The sequence below is a fragment of the Dama dama genome, chromosome 1, assembly GCF_033118175.1.
Source record: "Dama dama isolate Ldn47 chromosome 1, ASM3311817v1, whole genome shotgun sequence".
Taxonomy (NCBI): Eukaryota; Metazoa; Chordata; class Mammalia; order Artiodactyla; family Cervidae; genus Dama; species Dama dama.
In genome coordinates, this window is record NC_083681.1 from 17,874,510 (window position 1) to 17,895,156 (window position 20,647).

General features: G+C 35.5%; 1 protein-coding gene and 1 non-coding gene across 2 annotated transcripts in view; one reads left to right on the forward strand and one right to left on the reverse strand.

Moving 5' to 3' along the window:
* GUCY1A2 (guanylate cyclase 1 soluble subunit alpha 2) overlaps positions 1-20,647 on the forward strand; it is a 431,015-nt gene that overhangs the window by 136,206 nt on the left and 274,162 nt on the right. The window contains exon 4 of the mRNA XM_061125587.1: positions 15,392-16,107. Coding sequence (XP_060981570.1) covers positions 15,392-16,107 — 716 coding nt within the window. The remainder of the gene's footprint in view (positions 1-15,391; positions 16,108-20,647) is intronic.
* LOC133065113 (U6 spliceosomal RNA) lies at positions 12,366-12,472 on the reverse strand. The gene has a single exon (XR_009694849.1). It is a non-coding gene; the product is annotated as a U6 spliceosomal RNA (small nuclear RNA).

The window sequence follows — 20,647 nt, forward strand, 5'->3', positions numbered from 1 at the left end:
ACATGGCTCTAGAGAACAGAGAACTCAGCTGCATGCTTTTGTGGTGACCTGGATGGGTGGGATGAGGGTGTAGGAAGAAGGTCGAAAAGGGAGGGCATACATGTATACATATAGCTGATTCACTTCCTTGTACCACAGAAATTAATGCAGTGTTGTAAACCAATCATACTCCAACAACAACAATAAAAGAATGTCAGGGGAGAGACACCATACGTGCACACACTCATACACCCACACACACACAAGCACGTGCACACACATTTATATTTTTACTAAAATAAAATTGTGTTCTATACAGTATTCTGACAGTTTTAACAACTTTTTATCATGAAAAATCACATATATCTTTAGGGTCTTTTTTTGCCAGTATATGTATATACTTTGTGTATGTGTATGTATATATTTGCCAGTTTTGGTTAGGGCATATGTATTTCTTCCTAGATTTTCCTCTAAAATATTTATTGTCATTTAAAAAAAATTAGACTTTTAATTAGTCTCAAAATTTTATCTTTTTCAGTGTTGTGTGATGGTATTTAATTTTTAAAGTTTTTTAGAAGGCTAATGCCATTTAGTAAATTGACCATTCTTTCTCCATTGATTTAAAATACTAGTTTGTGATATATTAAAAATTACATACACAGATTTGCTTTTGAATTCTTCCTTTTGACCTAATAATCTTCATTTCTATAGAAATAAAAATTTTTATTATAGTCCATTTTATTTATTCCAATATCTGATTCTTCCTTGGTAGTCCTGTTCATGAATTTTTGGCTACTATAGGTATTTATTCTTTTATACAAATCAGTAATTTTAAGATTTACTGTATAAATAAGAAAACATGTTGAGACTATAATTAGAAATGCATTAAACTCATATATTTATTTTGAGAGGATTGATAATTTTGTAATGTTGAATCTTTGTATTATGAAATGTGGAATTTTTTTTATTTGTTCAGTTTCTGTTTTCTGTTAAGTTTTTTTTTTTAATCTTACAAAGTTATTTTTATTTTTTTTTATTAGTTGGAGGCTAATTACTTCACAGCATTTCAGTGGGTTTTGTCATACATTGACATGAATCAGCCATGGAGTTACATGTATTCCCCATCCCGATCCCCCCTCCCACCTCCCTCTCCACCCGATTCCTCTGGGTCTTCCCAGTGTCTGTTAAGTTTTAATAATTTTTGTAGGGTAACTTCTATGCCTTTCTTATTAAGTGTATTCTTATGATTTCTACAGCTTTCATTGCTACTTTGAATAGGCTGTTTCCACATTTCTACTTCTTGGTCTTTACTGCTAATATAAAAAAAGCTGTTGATTCTTTCTCTATTTATTTTATATTCAGTTACTTACAGTGTTTACTTAGTTCTAGTAGGTGTTTTTTCTTATAAAATTCTATTGTGTATTTTTGGACAAAAATGCAAGAAAGAGCATTGAAATTAAAAGACTTTCTAGGTTTTCTAAGTGTACATTCTTTGTTAGCAAAACCAGATTATTTTGTTTCTTCTATCTCATAGCATCTGCTAGAATCTCCAAGATGATATTGAAGAACACTTGTGGTAACAAGCTTATTTGCCCATTTCTGGTTTTATTTGGAATGTTCTTCTGATTTTTGAATAGCAACATTTATTATATTTGAGTGGTTTCTTTATATCCCTGTTTTGCTTAAAATTTTTATTAGAACTGTTCAGTTTCAGACTTTTCAGAATCTACTAATAAAACAGTATTATTTTCTCAGTTTTAAAGATACCATAGTTTATGCTTATTTACTATTAAACTACTTTTTCATTTGTGATATGAGTACTACTTGGTAATAATGTATCATTCTTTTATAGATTGTTAGACTGTATTTGCTACTATTTTATTAATAGCAAATATTCATAAGAGAATATGAACACTGTATAGTATACTGTATATGTATACTGAATAGTATACTATATCAAGTTTTAGCATTAAGGCTATGTGGGCTAAATAAAAAAGTATTGAGTAGTTTTAATTGTTTCCTATGGCCTGAAAATATTTAACTTTGGAATTATACATTTTTAAAGGCTATCCAAAATTCCGGTTGCCCATTTCTTCTTGGGTCAATTTTTGTCATTTATGTGCTCCTAGAAAATTATCCATTTATATTACATTTAAACATTTGTTGGCAGAACATTGTATAGTTCTTTTGTGATTCCTCTATTTGTCCCTGATAAGAACTATATCTTCTTTCTCACTCCTAATTTAGTTTTAATCTACTAATTTCAGTTTTTATCTTTTAATTTTTTTTGAATAACTAAATTTATTTATTTTTTCCTTTATTTTTTATTAGTTGGGAGAAGTATCTTTTAATTTTAAGCTAAATATTAGTTTTCTTAATTGAAAGTTTTAATTTACTTATTTTGTTGCTGAAAATATTTATGACACATATTTTTATTTGAGTACAGTGATTATTTTGCCTCATAGAATTTTGAATGAATTAGTTTCCTTTTCATTGATTTCTAGAAATTATAATTTCAGTTTTTTCTTTTAATTCGAGAAAGGGTGGTGTTTCACTTCTAAATAGATTTTTTATTACCTTTTTAATGTGTTTATTATTGTTATTGATATTATTATTAGCAATTGTGATCTGCAAATTGTACTTAAAATTATGTTATTGAAATTTTGTGGCTAAGTACTTCAGCAATTTTTGTAATTTCTTCAAACATTATAAATATGCATACCTGTGTACATAAATATACATATGTGTACATGTATTGGCTTTGTTACTAAATTTGATTTATGTTAATGTCATTTTTCTAATACTTTTTACAATTTTATAGTTCTTGATATTTATTTATCTATGACTGTTTTTTAATCTTTGATCCTTTTAGTTCTGTAAAAGGCTTGTTACAGTTTATTAATGACATTTGATTTTTATTAAATTTTTATTTTATTGAATATTTTGTTGTATTTATTTTTATTTAATTTCTCTATGATTTTGCTCTTTTTTTCTGAGATCAATTTCATTCTGAGAGTGATATATTAAAGTTTCTCACTGTAACCCAACTCAAATTTCCTCTATAGTTTTATAGATTTTTTCATTAGATTAAATTTAAATTTTAAAATGTATTGCACCTATATTGAAATATCATTCACATATAATAAAATTCACTCATTTAAAGTGGATTTTTAGATAAATGTGCAGCTGATATCACAATCAAGTTTAGAATCTTTTATTACTTCATAAATCCCATACTCATTAGCAATCAATTCCTAATTGCTAATGCTTAATATATTTAGCTATGATTTTCCAGGTTTATGTTTCTTAGGTCTTATTTGTAAATTGTGATTTTTGTTGTCTAATGGCTCTCTCCTGATTAGCACTTTTAATGTTAATTCCAGCTTGCTTGATATTAATACTACTTCTCTCTTGCTTTTTTTCTTCTTTTAGCTCTTTGAAATTTTTGTCTAACATCTATCTTCAATCTTTTTTTAAAATCATCTTATTTTCTCTAATTTAAAAGTTATTTTTTATATATGTAATTCTTTTTTTTATATATGTAATTCTTATATAATGGATTGAAAATTTCTACCACTTGATTGGCATATTCATTTTTTTTTACAGTTAATGAAATGCATAAATAATGGCTTCCTTTTTCAATCTTTATTTATGATAATCATTTATTAATGTTTTACTTTTTAAATTTTCCTTACTTTTGTGTTTTGATCATGTTGAATATATATTTTTTTCACCTTTGTAGTTTGAAAGTTCTGTCTGTTTTCCCATTTCATTACTAGTTAACTTTCCTTTCTTGTTACTAAAGTTAGACCTGTGTGTTTTCTTCATCTTTTAAAAACAAAATATCACTAATTTCCCTACTAAAAATGTATTATTTTTCCTAGTTGCCAGATCCCATTAAAAGAGGCCTTTAGCATTTTGTTAGTACTTTTTCTTTTTTCCCCTTCCCCATTGTTTCTTCCAGGCTTCCCTCATAGCTCAGTTGGTAAAGAATCTGCCTTCAGTGTGGGAGACCTGGGTTCGATCTCTGGGATGGGAAGATCCCCTGGAGAAGGGAAAGGCTACCCACTCCAGTATTCTGGCCTGGAGAATTCCATGGACTGTATAGTCCATGGAGTTGCAAAGAGTTGGACATAACTGAGCAACTTTTACTTTTGTTTCTTTGCGACCTCCCAAATCTTGGGTGTTGCTGAGGTTGTTTAGTTCCAGATTATCAATAAAATTTACCTTGTAGTTGTCAGTTGTTTCACTTTCTCCCTATTTCTGTAATCTATATTTACATTTTACATTACAAATTTGCAACAACGAAAAAAGCTGTCATTGACAGATTGTGTGTTGCAGGGTTCATTACTCCTTGATGTTTTTACTTTTTCCATCTTCTTTTACCAGAATACCTCTTCTGTATTTGTTGTTTGGTTAAAGTGTTTTCTCAATTATTTCTGAATCTCTGTCAGATATCTTGGATGTGTAATGAATCATTAGATTTAAATTCTGTCAGTATTCCACATATATTATTTCACTATCATCTAGCTTCAGGAATTGCAAATGAGAATAAAAACTGCTTGTTCTTTCCTGCAACTTAAAAGATTTTCTTATCTCTGTATTTCAGGAATTTAAGTAGATGTACAGTAAAATTTAGTTTAGTTTAGCTACACTTAAATATATGACATATGCTGTGTTCTTTGGAGAGGGAAAGAGATGCCACACATGCAATAAGGAAGAAATTCTCGTAAACTAATAGAAACTTTCTATTTAACTAACCCTTCATAACCTTATATTAACCCTTCATTGATAAGAATCTTTCTTTTTTACTATTATCCCAACAGTTTTACTTATTTAATATTAAGTACTCAAGCTAAAAGTTTTTATCCCATCTCACCAAGGTGCAAATGAGACTATATTGATAGCTCAGATTCTAAACAATTTTCTTTAAAATTGCACTTTAGGCAGTGAGATTTATTTTGTCTTTCTTTGTTATTTTTAGACATATATAGTCAGTTCAGTTCAGTTTAGTTGCTCAGTCGGGTCTGACTCTTTGAGACATCATGGACTGCAGCACACCAGGCTACCCTCTCCATCACCACTCCCAGAGCTTGCTCAAACTCATGTCCATCAAATCAGTGATGCCATCCAACCATCTCATCCTCTGTTGACCCCTTCTCCTCCTGCCTTCAGTCTGTCCCAGCATCAGGGTCTTTCCAATGAGTCAGTTCTTTGCATCTGATGGCCAAAGTATTGAAGTTTCAGCTTCAGCATCAGTCCTCACAGTGAATATTAAGGACCAATTTCCTTTAGGATTGACTGGTTTGATCTCCTTGCAGTCCAAGGGACTCACAAGAGTCTTCTCCAGCACCACAGTTCAAAAGCATCAATTCTTCAGTGCTCAGCTTTCTTTATAGTCCAACTCTCACAACCATACATGACCAGTGGAAAAACCATAGCTTTGACTAGATGGACCTTTGTTGCAAAGTAATGTCTCTGCTTTTTAATATGCTATTGAGATTTGTCATAGCTTTTCTTCCAAGGAGCAAGCATCAAGCGTCTTTAATTATAGGGCTTCCCTGGTGGCTCAGATAGTAAAGAATCTGCATGCAATACGGGAGACCTGGGTTTGATCTCTGGGCTCGGAAGATCCCCTGGAGAAGGGAAAGGCTACCCACTCCAGTATTCTTGTCTGGAGAATTCCGTGGACCGTATAGTCCATGGGGTTGCAAAGAGTTGGCCATGTCTGGGACATATATGATATTTCCTTTTAAACTCTGGGATGTAGAGACTTATTTATTTGTATATTGTCATGGCAATAGAATTATATTCTTAAAAAAGTGTCATCTGGGTCTCAAACATAGTTGACAAATGTCTTATCATCTTGCTAGGTAAAATGATTTTTCTTGATGAATACTATAAGCTGTCACTTATATGTGGAATCTAAAAAAGCCAAACTCATATAGACAGTAGAATGGTGGTTACTGGGGAACTAGGGGAAATGGGGAGCTATTCTAAGTCCCAGTTAGAAGATGACTAAGTTTTGGAGATCTAACGCATTGCATTTTGATTATAGTTAACAATTTTTCCTTATACATTGAAAGTTTAGAGCAGATTTTAAATATTCTCACCACAAAAAGAAGAAATTGTAGTTATATGAAATGACAAAGGTGCAAACTAATGGTACAGTGCTAATCATTTTGCAGTATTTAAGTGTATCAAATCAACACCTTGTAGACCTTAAACTTGCACCATGTTATATATCTAAGTAAAGCTGGAAAAATTGTTTAAGAAGATAGTTATTTCCTTAAAGTGTTGAAATCTCTTGGACTTGAAATACAGTTGTGGTATCATCTTCATAATGGCAGAAAGCAGAGAGGAACTAAAGAGCCTCTTGATGAGGGGTAAGAGAAGAGTGAAAAATCTGGCTTAAAAAAACTAAGATCATGGCATCCAGTCCATTGCTTCATGGCAAATAGATGTGGAAAAAGCAGAAACAGTGGCAGATATTATTTTCTTGGGCCCCAAAAATCATTTTGAGGCTTCCCGGGTGGCACTTGTGGTCAGAACCTGCCTGCCAATGCAGGAGACATAAAAGACATGGGTTTGATCCCTGGGTTGGGAAGATCCCCTGAAGGAAATGGCAAACCACTCCAGTATTCTTGCCTGGAGAAGCCCGTGGACAGAGGAGCCTGGTAGGCTATAGTCCATACGGTCACAAAGAGGCAGACACAACTGAGGTGACTGTTAAGTTGGATATGACTAAAATGACATACGCACATACACAGATCACTATGGATGGTGACTGCAGCCATGAAATTAAAAGATGCTTGCTCCTTGGAAGAAAAAGTATGACAAACCTAGACAGTGTATGAAAAAAACAGAGATGCTACTTTGCCAACAAAAGTCCATATAGTCACAGCTGTGGTTTTTCCAGTAGTTATGTATGGATGTGAGCGTTGGACCATAAATAAGGCTGAGCACTGAAGAATTGATGCTTTCAAATTGTGGTTCTGGAGAAGACTCTTGAGAGTCCCTTAGACTGCAAGAAGGTAAAATCAGTCAATCCTAAAGGAGGTCAACCCTGAATATTATTTGGAAGGACTGATGCTAATGCTGAAGCTCCAGTAATTTGGCTACCTGATGTGAAGAGCCAGCTCATTGGAAAAGACCTTGATGCTGAGAAAGGCTGAGGGCAGGAGGAGAAGCAGGTGACAGAGGATGAGATGGTTGGATGGCATCACTGACTTGATGGACATAAGTTTGAGCAAGCTCTGGGAGATGTTGAAGGACAGGGAAGCCTGGTGTGCTCCAATCCATGGGTTTGCAAAGAGTTGGACCCAACTTCGCGATTGAACAATAACAACAGAAGTCAGACAGAATGCTAGGCATTGATGATATATCAATGAGCAAGACCTGCATTTTTTTTCTTCCATGCAAATGTTTTACTCATTTAATACTGTGTACAACATCACAGTATATTATACATCATCTAGTATTAGACAGACTTCACTTTGAGACCTGGGTCTGTTACCTACAATTGTATGCACTTGGTCAAGTTTCTTAGCATTCCTCACTTTTAAAATGGGAGTCGTGTGGCTGATTCATATCAATGTATGACAAAACCCACTGAAATGTTCTGAAGTAATTAGCCTCCAACTAATAAAAAAAAATAAAATGGGAGTCATTAAAAATATCCACTTGATGGGAGTTTTTAAAAGTATTAACCTATAAAAATATTTGGCATGCCACTTGGCACTAATTTCTCCATTCTTACTGGAACTATCTAATTCAATGAATATAATCTTTTAAAGACTTTGCAGCATTTCTTTGGTATCTTTGACTCTGCTGTTTTCACTCTGAAGTCTAACTTCTACATTGCTAATTAATTAGCAACTCATTCCACTACCCCTTTCCCCGACCATTTCGCACTTACTACTTGCCCTCCCCTGACTATGTTGGACTCTTCCACCTACCTGTTTCATTCATATTTCATTACCGTCTGTCTTTTAGACTTCTTGTTCCCTCCTCGTTGGCCTTCTGAACACCTACTTTTTCTACAAATTGCCTGTCAAACTTTATCTACTTGAGGAGAAAGTCAGATGTTCATTTTTTCCATATTTCCATAGCAAAAAGAAATGCAAAAAAGCAAAATGGCTGTCTTAGGAGGCCTTACAAATAGCTGTGAAAAGAAGGGAAGCAAAAAGCAAAGGAGAAAAGGAAAGATATATGCATTTGAATGCAGAGTGAAAAGACAGCCTTCAGAATGGGAGAAAATAATAGCAAATGAAGAAACAGACAAAGGATTAATCTCAAAAATATACAAGCAACTCCTGCAGCTCAGTTCCAGAAAAATAAATGACCCAAACAAAAAATGGGCCAAAGATATAAAAGACATTTCTCCAAAGAAGACATACAGATGGCTGACAAACACATGAAAATATGCTCAACATCACTCATTATCAGAGAAATGCAAATTAAAACCTCAATGAGGTACCATTACACGCCAGTCAGAATGGCTGCTATCCTAAAGTCTACAAGCAATAAATGCTGGAGAGGGTGTGGAGAAAAGGGAACCCTCTTACACTGTTGGTGGGAATGCAAACTAGTACAGCCGCTATGGAGAACAGTGTGGAGATTCCTTAAAAACCTGGAAATAGAACTGCCATATGACCCAGCAATCCCACTTCTGGGCATAGACACCAAGGAAACCAGATCTGGAAGAGACACGTGCACCCCAATGTTCATCGCAGCACCGTTTATAATAGCCAGGACATGGAAGCAACGTAGATGCCCATCAGCAAATGAATGGATAAGGAAGCTGTGATACATATACACCATGGAATATTACTCAGCCATTAAAAAGAATTCATTTGAATCAGTTCTAATGAGATGGATGAAACTGGAGCCCATCATACAGAGTGAAGTAAGCCAGAAAGATAAACACCAATACAGTATACTAACACACGTATATAGAATTTAGAAAGATGGTAACTATAACACTATATGCAAAACAGAAAAAGAGACACAGATGTACAGAACAGACTTTTGGACTCCATGGGAGAAGGCGAGGGTGGGATGATCTGAGAGAACAGCATCGAAATATGTATATTATCAAGTGTGAAACAGATCGCCATTCCAGGTTGGATGCATGAGACAAGTGCTTGGGGCTGGTGTACTGGGATGACCCAGAGGGATGGGATGGGGAGGGAGGTGGGAGCGGGGTTCAGGATGGGGAACACATGTAAATCCATGGCTGATTCATGTCAATGTATGGCAAAAACCACTACAATATTGTAAAGTAATTAGCCTCCAACTAATAAAAAATAACTGGGAAAAGAAAAAATAAAAAGCAAATTATTAAAGCCAGTTAAAAACACTTTGCAATAAAAAATATATACAACAACAACAACAAAAAAAAAATGAATGCAGAGTTCCAAAGACTAGCAAGGAGAGATAAGAAAGCCTTCCTCAGCAATCAATGCAAAGAAATAGAAGAAAACAATAGAATGGGAAAGACTAGAGATCTCTTCAAGAAAACTGAGCAACCAAGGGAACATTTCATGCAAAGATGGGCTCAATAAAGGACAGAAATGGTATGGACCTAATGGAAGCAGTAGATATTAAGAAGAGGTGCAAGAATACACAGAAGAACTGTACAAAAGAGATCTTCATGACCCAGATAATCATGATGATGTGATCACTCACTTAGAGCCTGACATCCTGGAATGTGGAGTCAAGTGGTCCTTAGGAAGCATCACTACGAACAAAGCTAGTGGAGGTGATGGAATTCCAGTTGAGCTATTTCAAATCCTGAAAGATGATGCTGTGAAAGTGCTGTACTCAATATGCCAGCAAATTTGGAAAACTCAGCAGTGGCCATAGGACTGGAGTAAAGGTCAGTTTTCATTCGAATCCCAAGAAAGGCAGTGCCAAAGAATGCTCAAACTACCATACAATTGCACTCATCTCACATACTAGTAAAGTAATGCTCAAAATTCTCCAAGCCAGGCTTCAGCAATATGTGAACCGTGAACTTCCAGATGTTCAAGCTGGTTTTAGAAAAGGCAGAGGAACCAGAAATCAAATTGCCAACATCCCCTGGATCATCAAAAAAGCAAGAGAATTCCAGAAAAACATCTATTTCTGCTTATTGACTATGCCAAAGCTGTTGACTATGTGGATCACAATAAACTGTGGAAAATTCTGAAAGAGATGGGAATACCAGACCACCTGACCTGCCTCTTGAGAAACCTGTATGCAGGTGAGGAAGCAACAGTTAGAACTGGACATGGAACAACAGACTGGTTCCAAATAGGAGAAGGAGTATGTCAAGGCTGTATATTGTCACCCTGCTTATTTAACTTTTTATTTGCAGAGTCCATCATGAGAAATGCTTGCCTGGATGAAGCCGAAGCCAGAATCAAGATTGCCAGGAGAACGTATCAATAACCTCAGATATGCAGATGACACCAATGTTATGGCAGAAAGTGAAGAACTAAAGAGCCTCTTGATGAAAGTGAAAGAGGAGACTGAAAAAGTTGGCTTAAAGCTCAACATTCAGAAAACTAAGATCATGGCATCCAGTCCCATCACTTCTTGCCAAATAGATGGGGAAACAGTGGAAACAGTGGCTGACTGTTATTCTGGGCTCCAAAATCATTTCAGATGGTGATTGCAGCCATGAAATTAAAAGATGTTTACCCCTTGGAAGGAAAGTTATGACCAACCTCGACAGCATATTAAAAAGCAGAGACATTACTTTGTCAACAAAGGTCCATCTAGTCAAGGCTATGGTTTTTCCAGTGGTCACGTATGGATGTGAGAGTTGGACTATAAAGATAGCTGAGCACCAAAGAATTGCTGCTTTTGAACTGTGGTGTTGGAGAAGGCTCTTGGGAGTCCCTTGAACTGCAAGGAGATCCAGCCAGTCCATCGTAAAGGAGATCAGTCCTGGGTGTTCATTTGGAAGGACTCATGTTGAGGCTGAAATGCCAGTACTTTGGCCACCTGATTCGAAGAGTTGACTCATTTGAAAAGACCCTGATTCTGGGAAAGATTGAGGGCAGGAGGAGAAGGGGACGACAGAGGATGAGATGGTTTGATGGCATCACCGACTCGATAGACATGGGTTTGGGTGGACTCTGGGAGTTGGTGATGAACAGGGAGGCCTGGTGTGCTGCAGTTCACAGGGTCGCAAAGAGTCATACATGACTGAGCAACTGAGCTGAACTGAACTGATAGGTCCTGTCTGCCTCCGTTACAGTTCAATCATTTGTAACTTAATTATCTGTGGGGGCCCATGAGATAAAAGGCTATGTTTTGTTGTCTTCGTATCCTTTGATGTGGCACAACTGTAGCTTGATTCTAGATGAATGTTTAGTTTCTATGAATGAATGCTTAGTCTCCCTCTGTTTGGCATTATACTAGTGATAGTATGCAGTTATGTATGCCCCAAGAGGTACACAATGTGAAATTGGATGAGGAACAGAAAATTCATGCCATGAATGAACATACTATTTCATTTACTGTTAAAGGATGTCAGATTTAGCCTATTCATTGTTTCGAAGAAATGAGTTAACAGTAATTTAACATTCTTGGAACTTCCCTGATGGTCCAGTGGTTAAAAATCTGCCTTGCAATGCAGGGGGATGCGTGTTTGATCTCACATGCCATGGGGTAGGTAGCTAAACCCGCTGCAACTTCTGAGCCCACATGCTGCAATGAAAGCTCCTGTGTGCTGCAACTATGACCTGACACGGCCAAATAAATAAAATTTAAAAATATTCTTTCAACTTAGTTAGTGAAAACAGTTTCATTGAAGTTTTGCCTGTGTACTTTTATATAGCCAAATTTCAAACTGTTCTAGCTTCTTGTGATAGGAGTAGATGAGCATTATCTCTATGTTTCAAGTGATTTACTATAATTAGAGGGTTTGCATCAATCATGAGTGGAATCTTGCATGTGACACTGAGCTAAACTACTTGCTCTCTGCTTTCTAAATTTTGAGATGTTTAATGTGGACGTCTTGGGCATTGGATCATAGCATATTTGCAAAAGCTGAAGTGATCATTCCTTAGTTTTAATTCTTCAAATTGTAAGAATTTTTTTCTTATCTAAGCTTGCACAGTTCAACAAGTGTGAAACCACAAATATTTATTAGTTTATTTAATTTGGTGGTCTGTATAGAATTGCTATGTATAGATAGTATTTGCATATAGTATTCAAAATAATTTAATTTTTCTTTACTTATACAAGTCGCTTTAGCACAATGGTAGGTCTTAACATTATGATTTGAGTCTTAACCATTGTATCTTAGTTCAGAAGAGCTTTTTAGAGCAACAAGAATTTTAAGTTCATAGACTGCTGTACTTACAAAGTAGTTTTTTTTTTTTTTTTTTTTTTTAAACATGGAACGCTTCACGAATTTGCATGTCATCCTTGCGCAGAGGCCATGCTAATCTTCTCTGTATCGTTCCAATTTTAGTATATGTGCTGCCGAAGCGAGCACACAAAGTAGTTTTTTAATTTGTTGCCTCTGGTGAATTATACTTACTTGTTATTTTCTGGATGATTTTGGGTGACTATGGTGTTGGAAATAGGACATAAGCTTACTGTATTTTATCTGTGTTCTTAACAATTGTGAGAGTATTTTTAATATTATGAAAGATGCAAGTTAGAAGAAATTCTCATTTTCTCACCTGTGCATGAAGACCCTAAGTCCTTTTAAGATACAAATCTTCAAAATATAGAAGAAATCCTTCGGGTATTTTCAGTGGTGCATGGAGTTTTGTTGTTCAGCAATGTAGTCAGATTATAAGAATTTTATTTACTCTGAATTTCATATTTAATAAGAATTAAATACTAAATTAAGAAGATCAAACCAGTCAATCCTAAAGGAAATCAACCCTAAATACTCATTGGAAGGACTGATGCTGAAACTGAAGCTCCAGTACTTTGACCACCTAGTGAGAAGAGTTGACTTGCTAGAAAACATCCTGATGTTGGGAAAGATTGAAGGCGAGAGAAGGGGACGACAGAGGATGAGATGGTTTGATGGCATCGCCAACTCAATGGACATGAGTTTGAGCAAGCTCTGGGAGATGGTGAAGGACAGGGAAGCCTGGCGTGCTGCAGTCCATGGGGCTGCAAAGCGTCGGACACGACTGAGTGACTGAACAACAGGAAGAAATTAATAATTTAAAAAAATAATAGCAACACTGAATATTGTCATTGAAGGAACATAAGTTTAATTTGTGTTAGAATTTTTTAGTTACAGTATAGTGGTGATGATGTAAGGATTTTATATAGGAAGAAGTTTTAGGGAAGGGCGTTTCAGACAGCTAGTAACCAAACCAGGAGATAATGGCTTATAATCCAAGAGAGAAGAGAGATTTAGGAGGAAGAGAAGATGAACACTGTCAAACTAAAGGGGAAAAAAATCAACCAAAGTTGAGTAAGATAAGGACAAAATATGATATACTGGATTAACTAATTACAAAAGCAGTTTCAATGGAGCAGTTGGAGAAGGAGCCAAATTGCAGTGAATATCATCTATCTTGTTTTCTTTCTTTCACACTTGAGAACTAGACAGAAAATTGGTATTATTATCAATTCTGACTGGCATTATTGTTAGTGAATGCAGCATATGTTGAAGTTCAGTCTTGTAACATGACAGTATGAGATGAGTGGTGATGTTTTTATCCTAGTAGGTGACTTTCCCAGCTTCTGTCAAATCTATTAAACTAAAATATATGTGAAATACTAATATGCTGTTTTTAGCTTAAACTTTCTACTTCTCATTTTACATTGATTTTAAGAACTTCTTTGTCAAACCAACCTCCTAACTTGGCTCCCACAATATTTAGACTCTATAGTAAGCTCTCAAAAATATATAATGTATTTGGACTATGTTTTATAATGATATTACTGACTCTGTTTTATTCCCTCACTTCTGGATGGGGAGAACTTACAGGGAATAGCAAACTAAGCCATAGACAGCATAGACTGGTTTGCATTCTAAAGGACACTGGCAAAGGGACCTGTTTTTTCCTGTCAGATTTTTGGGCCCTCCTTATAAGATGAGATAGATAAGAAACAAAACATGAGTATATGTAAACAACACATAACTGATTTCAGCCAAAGTCAAAGGAGAAGCAAAAGGGTAACTCTACATAGAAGGTTTATTTATGACACAAACTCAGCTCCCATCTGTGCAGTGTTCTTCCTCAGTGTGGATCTTACTATTGATAGATCACGTATGATCCTACTTGAAATTACTGTATAATGCATTGTGTGTATTTATTTATCATTGTAATTCCATTATTAAAGGTAGATTTCCTTTTGCCATGGCATCTGGGAATGAGTATGAACTGAGAAAACTTAGCAAAGACTTTTAGCTCTATCTGGTCAGATTCCTATTCCAGTTTTGTCTGCTTTCATTTTTGTGAATGAAAGAATGAATGAAGATCATTCCACAGTTTTAATTCCTTGTTTTTTCTCTTCCTTCCTGGGGTCTAGCTGATCTGTTTGATTTTCTTTGAGATTACTATTGTAACTTAAGCAATTCTGTTTGTGCAAGATAACCTGATGCTTGTCTCTGCTTGTGTACCATAGATTCCCTCTCTGGTTATATTTCCCATTTAACAAATGAATTGTGATAATTAATAATAATTAAATAATAATATTAAATGGACATAACAGCCTCTTAAAAATTCTTCAATGGTGAGGGAAATTGCTAAGTAAAAGATAATATTCATGGAAATAACAGCAAATGGGGTATAATATCAAAAAGGAAAGTGAAAAGCTAGATTAGCAGCTTTAAAAAGATCATGCTCCAGGAATTGAGGGGACCCAGGAATGAATAGGTGGAGCACAACGGATTTTAGGGCAGCAAAACTACTCTGCATGATACTAAAATGGTGGGCACATATTATTACGCATTTGTCAAAACTCAAGGACAAATAACATTAAGAGTGAATCCTAATGTAAACTATGAACTTTGGATGATAATGTTATATAAATATAGGTTCATTGATTGTAACAAATGTACCACTGTAGTGTACAATATCAAGTTTCCAGGGGAGGAGGTTGTGTGTGGGAAGTGAACAGGGGGTACATGGACAATATGTTTATTTTCAGCTAAGTTTTCCTATGTATCTAAAACTACTCTAAAAATAGTATATTTAAAATCAAACAACAACAAAATGTTTATGCTCTTTAACATCTTAGAAGCATCCAGAAGATGAACAGAAATTTACTTTCTCTAAATCAAAATGAATGACATAACCTATTTGGGAAATTTGTGTACCCAAGGGGACTGCTTCTCTTGCTTTGGTCACTAGCTACCTCTTCTGATAAACATTTAAAAAGCTATAAATTCAATTACTTGTATTATATCTTATTAACATTTGCTTCCATTTACCTCTAGGTTTGAAGTTTGAGGAAATCCAAGAAAGATTTGGTGAGGAATTCTTTAATATATGCTTTGATGACAATGAGAGAGTCCTTCGAGCTGTAGGTGGCACATTGCAGGACTTTTTTAATGGCTTTGATGCTTTGTTGGAACATATTAGAACTTCTTTTGGAAAACAGGCCACTCTAGAGTCACCATCATTCCTATGCAAAGAACTCCCCGAAGGTACTCTTATACTCCACTACTTCCACCCTCACCACATTGTGGGGTTTGCAATGCTTGGAATGATTAAGGCTGCAGGAAAGAAGATCTATCGGCTGGATGTGGAAGTGAACCAGGTTGCTGAGAAGCTGTGCTCTGATGGTTCAAACCCAGGCAACTGTAATGGCCTTGCTTTCCTTATCAGACAATGTGAAAATGCTAATATCACGAAGAACCTTCCACAGGGAACATCCCAAGTTCCTGCGGACCTCAGAATTAGCATCAACACCTTCTGCAGAGCCTTCCCTTTTCACTTGATGTTTGACCCCCACATGTCAGTCCTTCAGCTGGGGGAAGGCCTAAGGAAGCAGCTCCGATGTGACACTCACAAAGTGCTCAAGTTTGAGGACTGCTTTGAGATCATTTCTCCGAAGGTTAATGCCACCTTCGAAAGGGTTCTGCTGCGCCTGTCCACCCCGTTTGTGATCAGGACCAAGCCTGAGGCTTCTGGCACTGAGAATAAAGACAAGGTAAGTAGCCATGGACTTGATATGGGTGATAGGAACTGGCAGATTTCATAATTCTTTTAGTATATTACGTGCAGGTGGTACTTATAATTATTTAGGCAAGAGAACCTAGAGTGCCATTTAGAAAATTACTGGTTTCTGGATATATGTAGAGAGACTTGACCCTATTCCCAGCTGTTTTGCATACTGTCTGCTTATTTCATTAATCTATTTCACCATATAAAAAGCTGACATTTATTATTACTAGCCATAGTAATTACAAAAATGATAGGATTTACTAAAGACCTGATACTATAAATCCACGAATATTTCCACTGATTGAGTGAAGCTCTGAGAGGAATAGTAAGACTCACTTCAACATTGTGGGAATTGCTTGCCTTATCCTTAAATAAATACAAGTAAAAGCTAGCTACACTTTGAATATGTTATGCTCTAAATTTCACAACCTAGGAACTCTGGTTTACATCCAATTTTTCTTAATATGCAGAATAATATATTAAGTGACTATCAAAATTTTTAATTAAATTTTAGTGTTGAAAAAGAGGCATTTCTTTAGAACATTTTCACTCCTTGAGAGAATACACTGGAGTTATTCTATTTTTTAAGTTTAGGGAATATTAAAGCTGCGGTTTTGTTTTCTAGAAGTACAATATTTGGCTAGGAGGGTTTGAAGTATTTTGGGCCTTAAAATTGAAGTTAATATTATTGAAAATGTGCTTGAAGTAAAATATATTATTGTCAATGTTGATTGCTTTATATATTTTATAGATTTTAGAACAGTCAATTCAATTAAAGTTACCACTTCAAGTCCCCCCCCCCCATATTTAATCTGGCTTGTATGTCTATTTAATTTGTATATCACAGTAAGAAATAGACACAATGAGATGATGACTCAAATGTCAAGGCCCCCTGCAAGTTCCAATAATAAGAAACTGCTCATTAAGAAGATCCAATTATAATTTAAATATGTTAGAGGCTGTTTAAAAATAAAGCAGCAATAGACAGTATTTTTGTTTAAAATAGGGATAGCAGTCCTCTTATTCTGTTTACATTTCTACTTATCCACCTGGGTTTGCTAGAATGAGACATTCAGGAGGCTACAGTTAGCCCAAACAAAATTATAGTCAATAAAGTTATGACATGGAATCTTAACCAGATGAGTAATATTTTTCAGTTATTTTAGTGCCAAAATTATAGTTTTCTAAAACATAAAAAGAAGAATATCAGAATTAAAAATTATGATCCTATTGATAAATTTGGCCTTGATTCATGATTTTTTCCATAATTGCTGGCCTCATTAATAGTTGTCTGAAGTTTCCAGTTTTATATTGGACTTTTATAAGAAAGTGCTATTTTTCAACAGTGTAAGATATTTATTCTTTAGTCTACAGTGAAGGCTTTCATTGGAATGTAGCTGTTTTGGCTATGCACATACTATCAGTTAGCTACCACCCCTCTCCATCAAAAAGAAAAGCAACGAAAAACAAGAGCTAATCATACAGCTGAATGATGGTAAATCATTTTCAGAGTGAACTGTGTTGCTTTCGCTAAACCATGATCTTTGTCATTTTGTGTTGTCAGTTAGGGTTAACTATTTAGCTAGAGGTAGAATACTCCTGTGAGCAATTTGGTGAGGTAGTCATCATCTTAGTTTCAGAGAATTTATATCTTTATTCTGCAGTAATAAGGTCTAAAGACATGTGTTGATTACCAGAAGCAAGAATGTCGCTGAGAGGGATCTAATAGTTTTCCAAAGAGAGGCAAAGGGGAATCTGATTTTCAACCAGGAAAAGCTCAATCTGTAATTAAGACTAAGTTAAATAATTCTCTGACAACTTAGGCTGCCTATCTTAGAGAGTTATTTGAAAAGATTAAGTGATATAATCCATGTAAAATTCTTATAGCCTTGGCTTCAGGGTTAAGTGTCGATTAAATGCTCATTATTATTAATTCTACCACTGTTATAATTATTGTTCCTTTCCTCTTTTAACATTCTTCCTATCCATTCTCCTCTCTTCTTGCCTTATGGAAGTAAGTACTGGAGATCAGTAGGTTGAATAATTTTGGAGAAGTACCAAGTCTGCCTAACAGCATCATGAAATATGATTTGGGTTTATTGTCTTAATAATGACTAGAAGACTGTCGCAAATTCTATAGGATTGTTGTTTGAATCTGCTTTTTTATTTACAGACTATCATTATTTTAAGTCCCTAGGTTTCTTTTTTTTTTAATTTATTTTTTTATTGAAGGATAATTGCTTCACAGAATTTTGTTTTCTGTCAAACCTCAACATGAATCAGCTATGGGTATACATATATCCCTCCCTTTTGAACCTCCTTCCCATTTTACTCCCCATCCCACCCCTGTAGGTTGATACAGACCCCCTGTTTGAGTTTCCTGAGCCAGACAGCAAATTCTTGTTGGCTATTTTACATATGGTAATGTAAGATTCCATGTTACTCTTTCCATACATCTCACCCTCTCCTCCCCTTTCCCCATGTCCATAAGTCTGTTATCTATGTCTCTTTCACCATTGCTGCCCTGTAAATAAATTCTTCAGTACCATTTTTCTAGATTCTGTATATATGCATTAGAATACAATATTTATCTTTCTCTTTCTGACTCACTTCACTTTGTATAATAGGTTCTAGGTTCATCCACTTCATTAGAACTGACTCATATGCATTCCTTTTTATGGCTGAGTAATATTCCATTGTGTTTATGTACCACAGTGTCTTTATCCATTCATGTCAATGGCCATCTAGGATACTTCCATGTTCTAGGTATTGTAAACAGTGCTGCAGTGAACAATGGGATACACATGTCTTTTTCAATTTTGGTTTCCTCAGAGTATTTGCCTAGGAGTGGGATTGCTGTGTCATATGGTGGTTTTATTCCTAGCTTTTTAAGGAATCTCCATACCATCTTCTGGGCTTCCCTCATAGCTCAGCTGGTAAAGAATCTACCTGCAATGCAGGAGACCTGGGTTTGATTCCTGGGTCAGGAAAATCCATGTTCTCCCATGGAAATGGCAACCCACTCCAGTATTCTTGCCTGGAAAATTCCATGGACAAAGGAGCCTGGCAGGCTACAGTCCATGCGGTCACAAGAGTTGGACCCGACTTAGCGACTAAACCACCACCACCATACCATCTTCCATAGTGGCTGTGTCAATTTACATTCCCGCCAGCAGTGCAAGAGTGTTCTCTTTTCTCCGCACCCTCTCCAGCATTTATTGTTTGTAGACTTTTTGAGATGGCCATTCTGACTGGTATGAGGTGATATCTCATTGTAGTTTTGATTTGCTTTCCTCTAGTAATGAGTGATGTTGAGCATCTTTTCATGAGTTTGTTAGCCATCTGTGTGTTTTCCTTGGTGAAATGTCTGTTTAGGTCTTCTGCTCCCTTTTTGATTGGGTTGTTTGTGTTTCTGGTATTGAGTTGTATGAGTTGCTTGTATATTTTGGACATTAATCCTTCGCCAGTTGTTTCAGTTGCTTTTATTTTCTCCCATTCTCAGGGTTGTCTTTTCATCTTGCTTATAGTTTCCTTTGCTGTGCAAAAGATTTTAAGTTTAATTGGGTCTCACTTGGTCTTTATTTATTTCCATTACTTTGGTCTTTGTTTTCATTACTCAAGGAGGTGGGTCATAGAGGATCTTGCTTTGATTTATGTCATCAAGTGTTCTGCCTATGTTTTCCTCTAAGAGTTTTATAGTCTCTGGTCTTACATTTAGGTCTTTAATTCATTTCATCTATGTGTTTGGTGTTAGGAAGTGTTCTAATTTCATTCTTTTGCATATAGTTGTTCAGTTTTCCCGGCACCATTAATTGAAGAGGTTGTCTTTGCCCTATTGTTTATTCTTGCCTCCTTTGTCAAAAATAAGGTACCCATAGGTGCATGGGTTTATTTTTGGACTTTCCATCTTGTTCCATTGGTCTATGTTTCTGTTTGTATGCCAGTACCATACTGTCTTAATGACTGTAGCTTTGTAGTATAGTCTGAAGTCAGGAAGGTTGATTCCTCCAGCTCCATTCTTCTTTCTCAAGACTGCTTTGGCTACTCCGGGTCTCTTCTGTTTCCATATGAATTGTGAAATTTTTTGTTCTTGTTCTGTGAAAAATGTCATTGGTAATTAGATAGGGGTTGCATTGAATCTGTAGATTGCCTTTGGTAGTATAGACATTTTCACAATATTGATTCTTCCTACCCAGGAACATGGAATATCTCTTCATCTGTTTATGTCGTCTTTGATTTCTTTCATCAGTGTCTTATAATTTTCTGTGCACAGTTCTTCTGTCTCCTTACATAAATTTATGCCTATATATTTAATTCTTTTTGTTGCAATGGTGAATGGGATTGATTCCCTAATTTCTCTTTCGGATTTTTCATTGTTAGTATATAGAAATGCAAGTGTTTTCTCTGTTTTGATTTTGTATCCTGAAACTTTGCTAAATTCACTGATTAGCTCTATAATTTTCTGATTCTATCTTTAGGGCCTTGTATGTACAGTATCATGTCATCTGCAAACAGTGAGAGCTTTA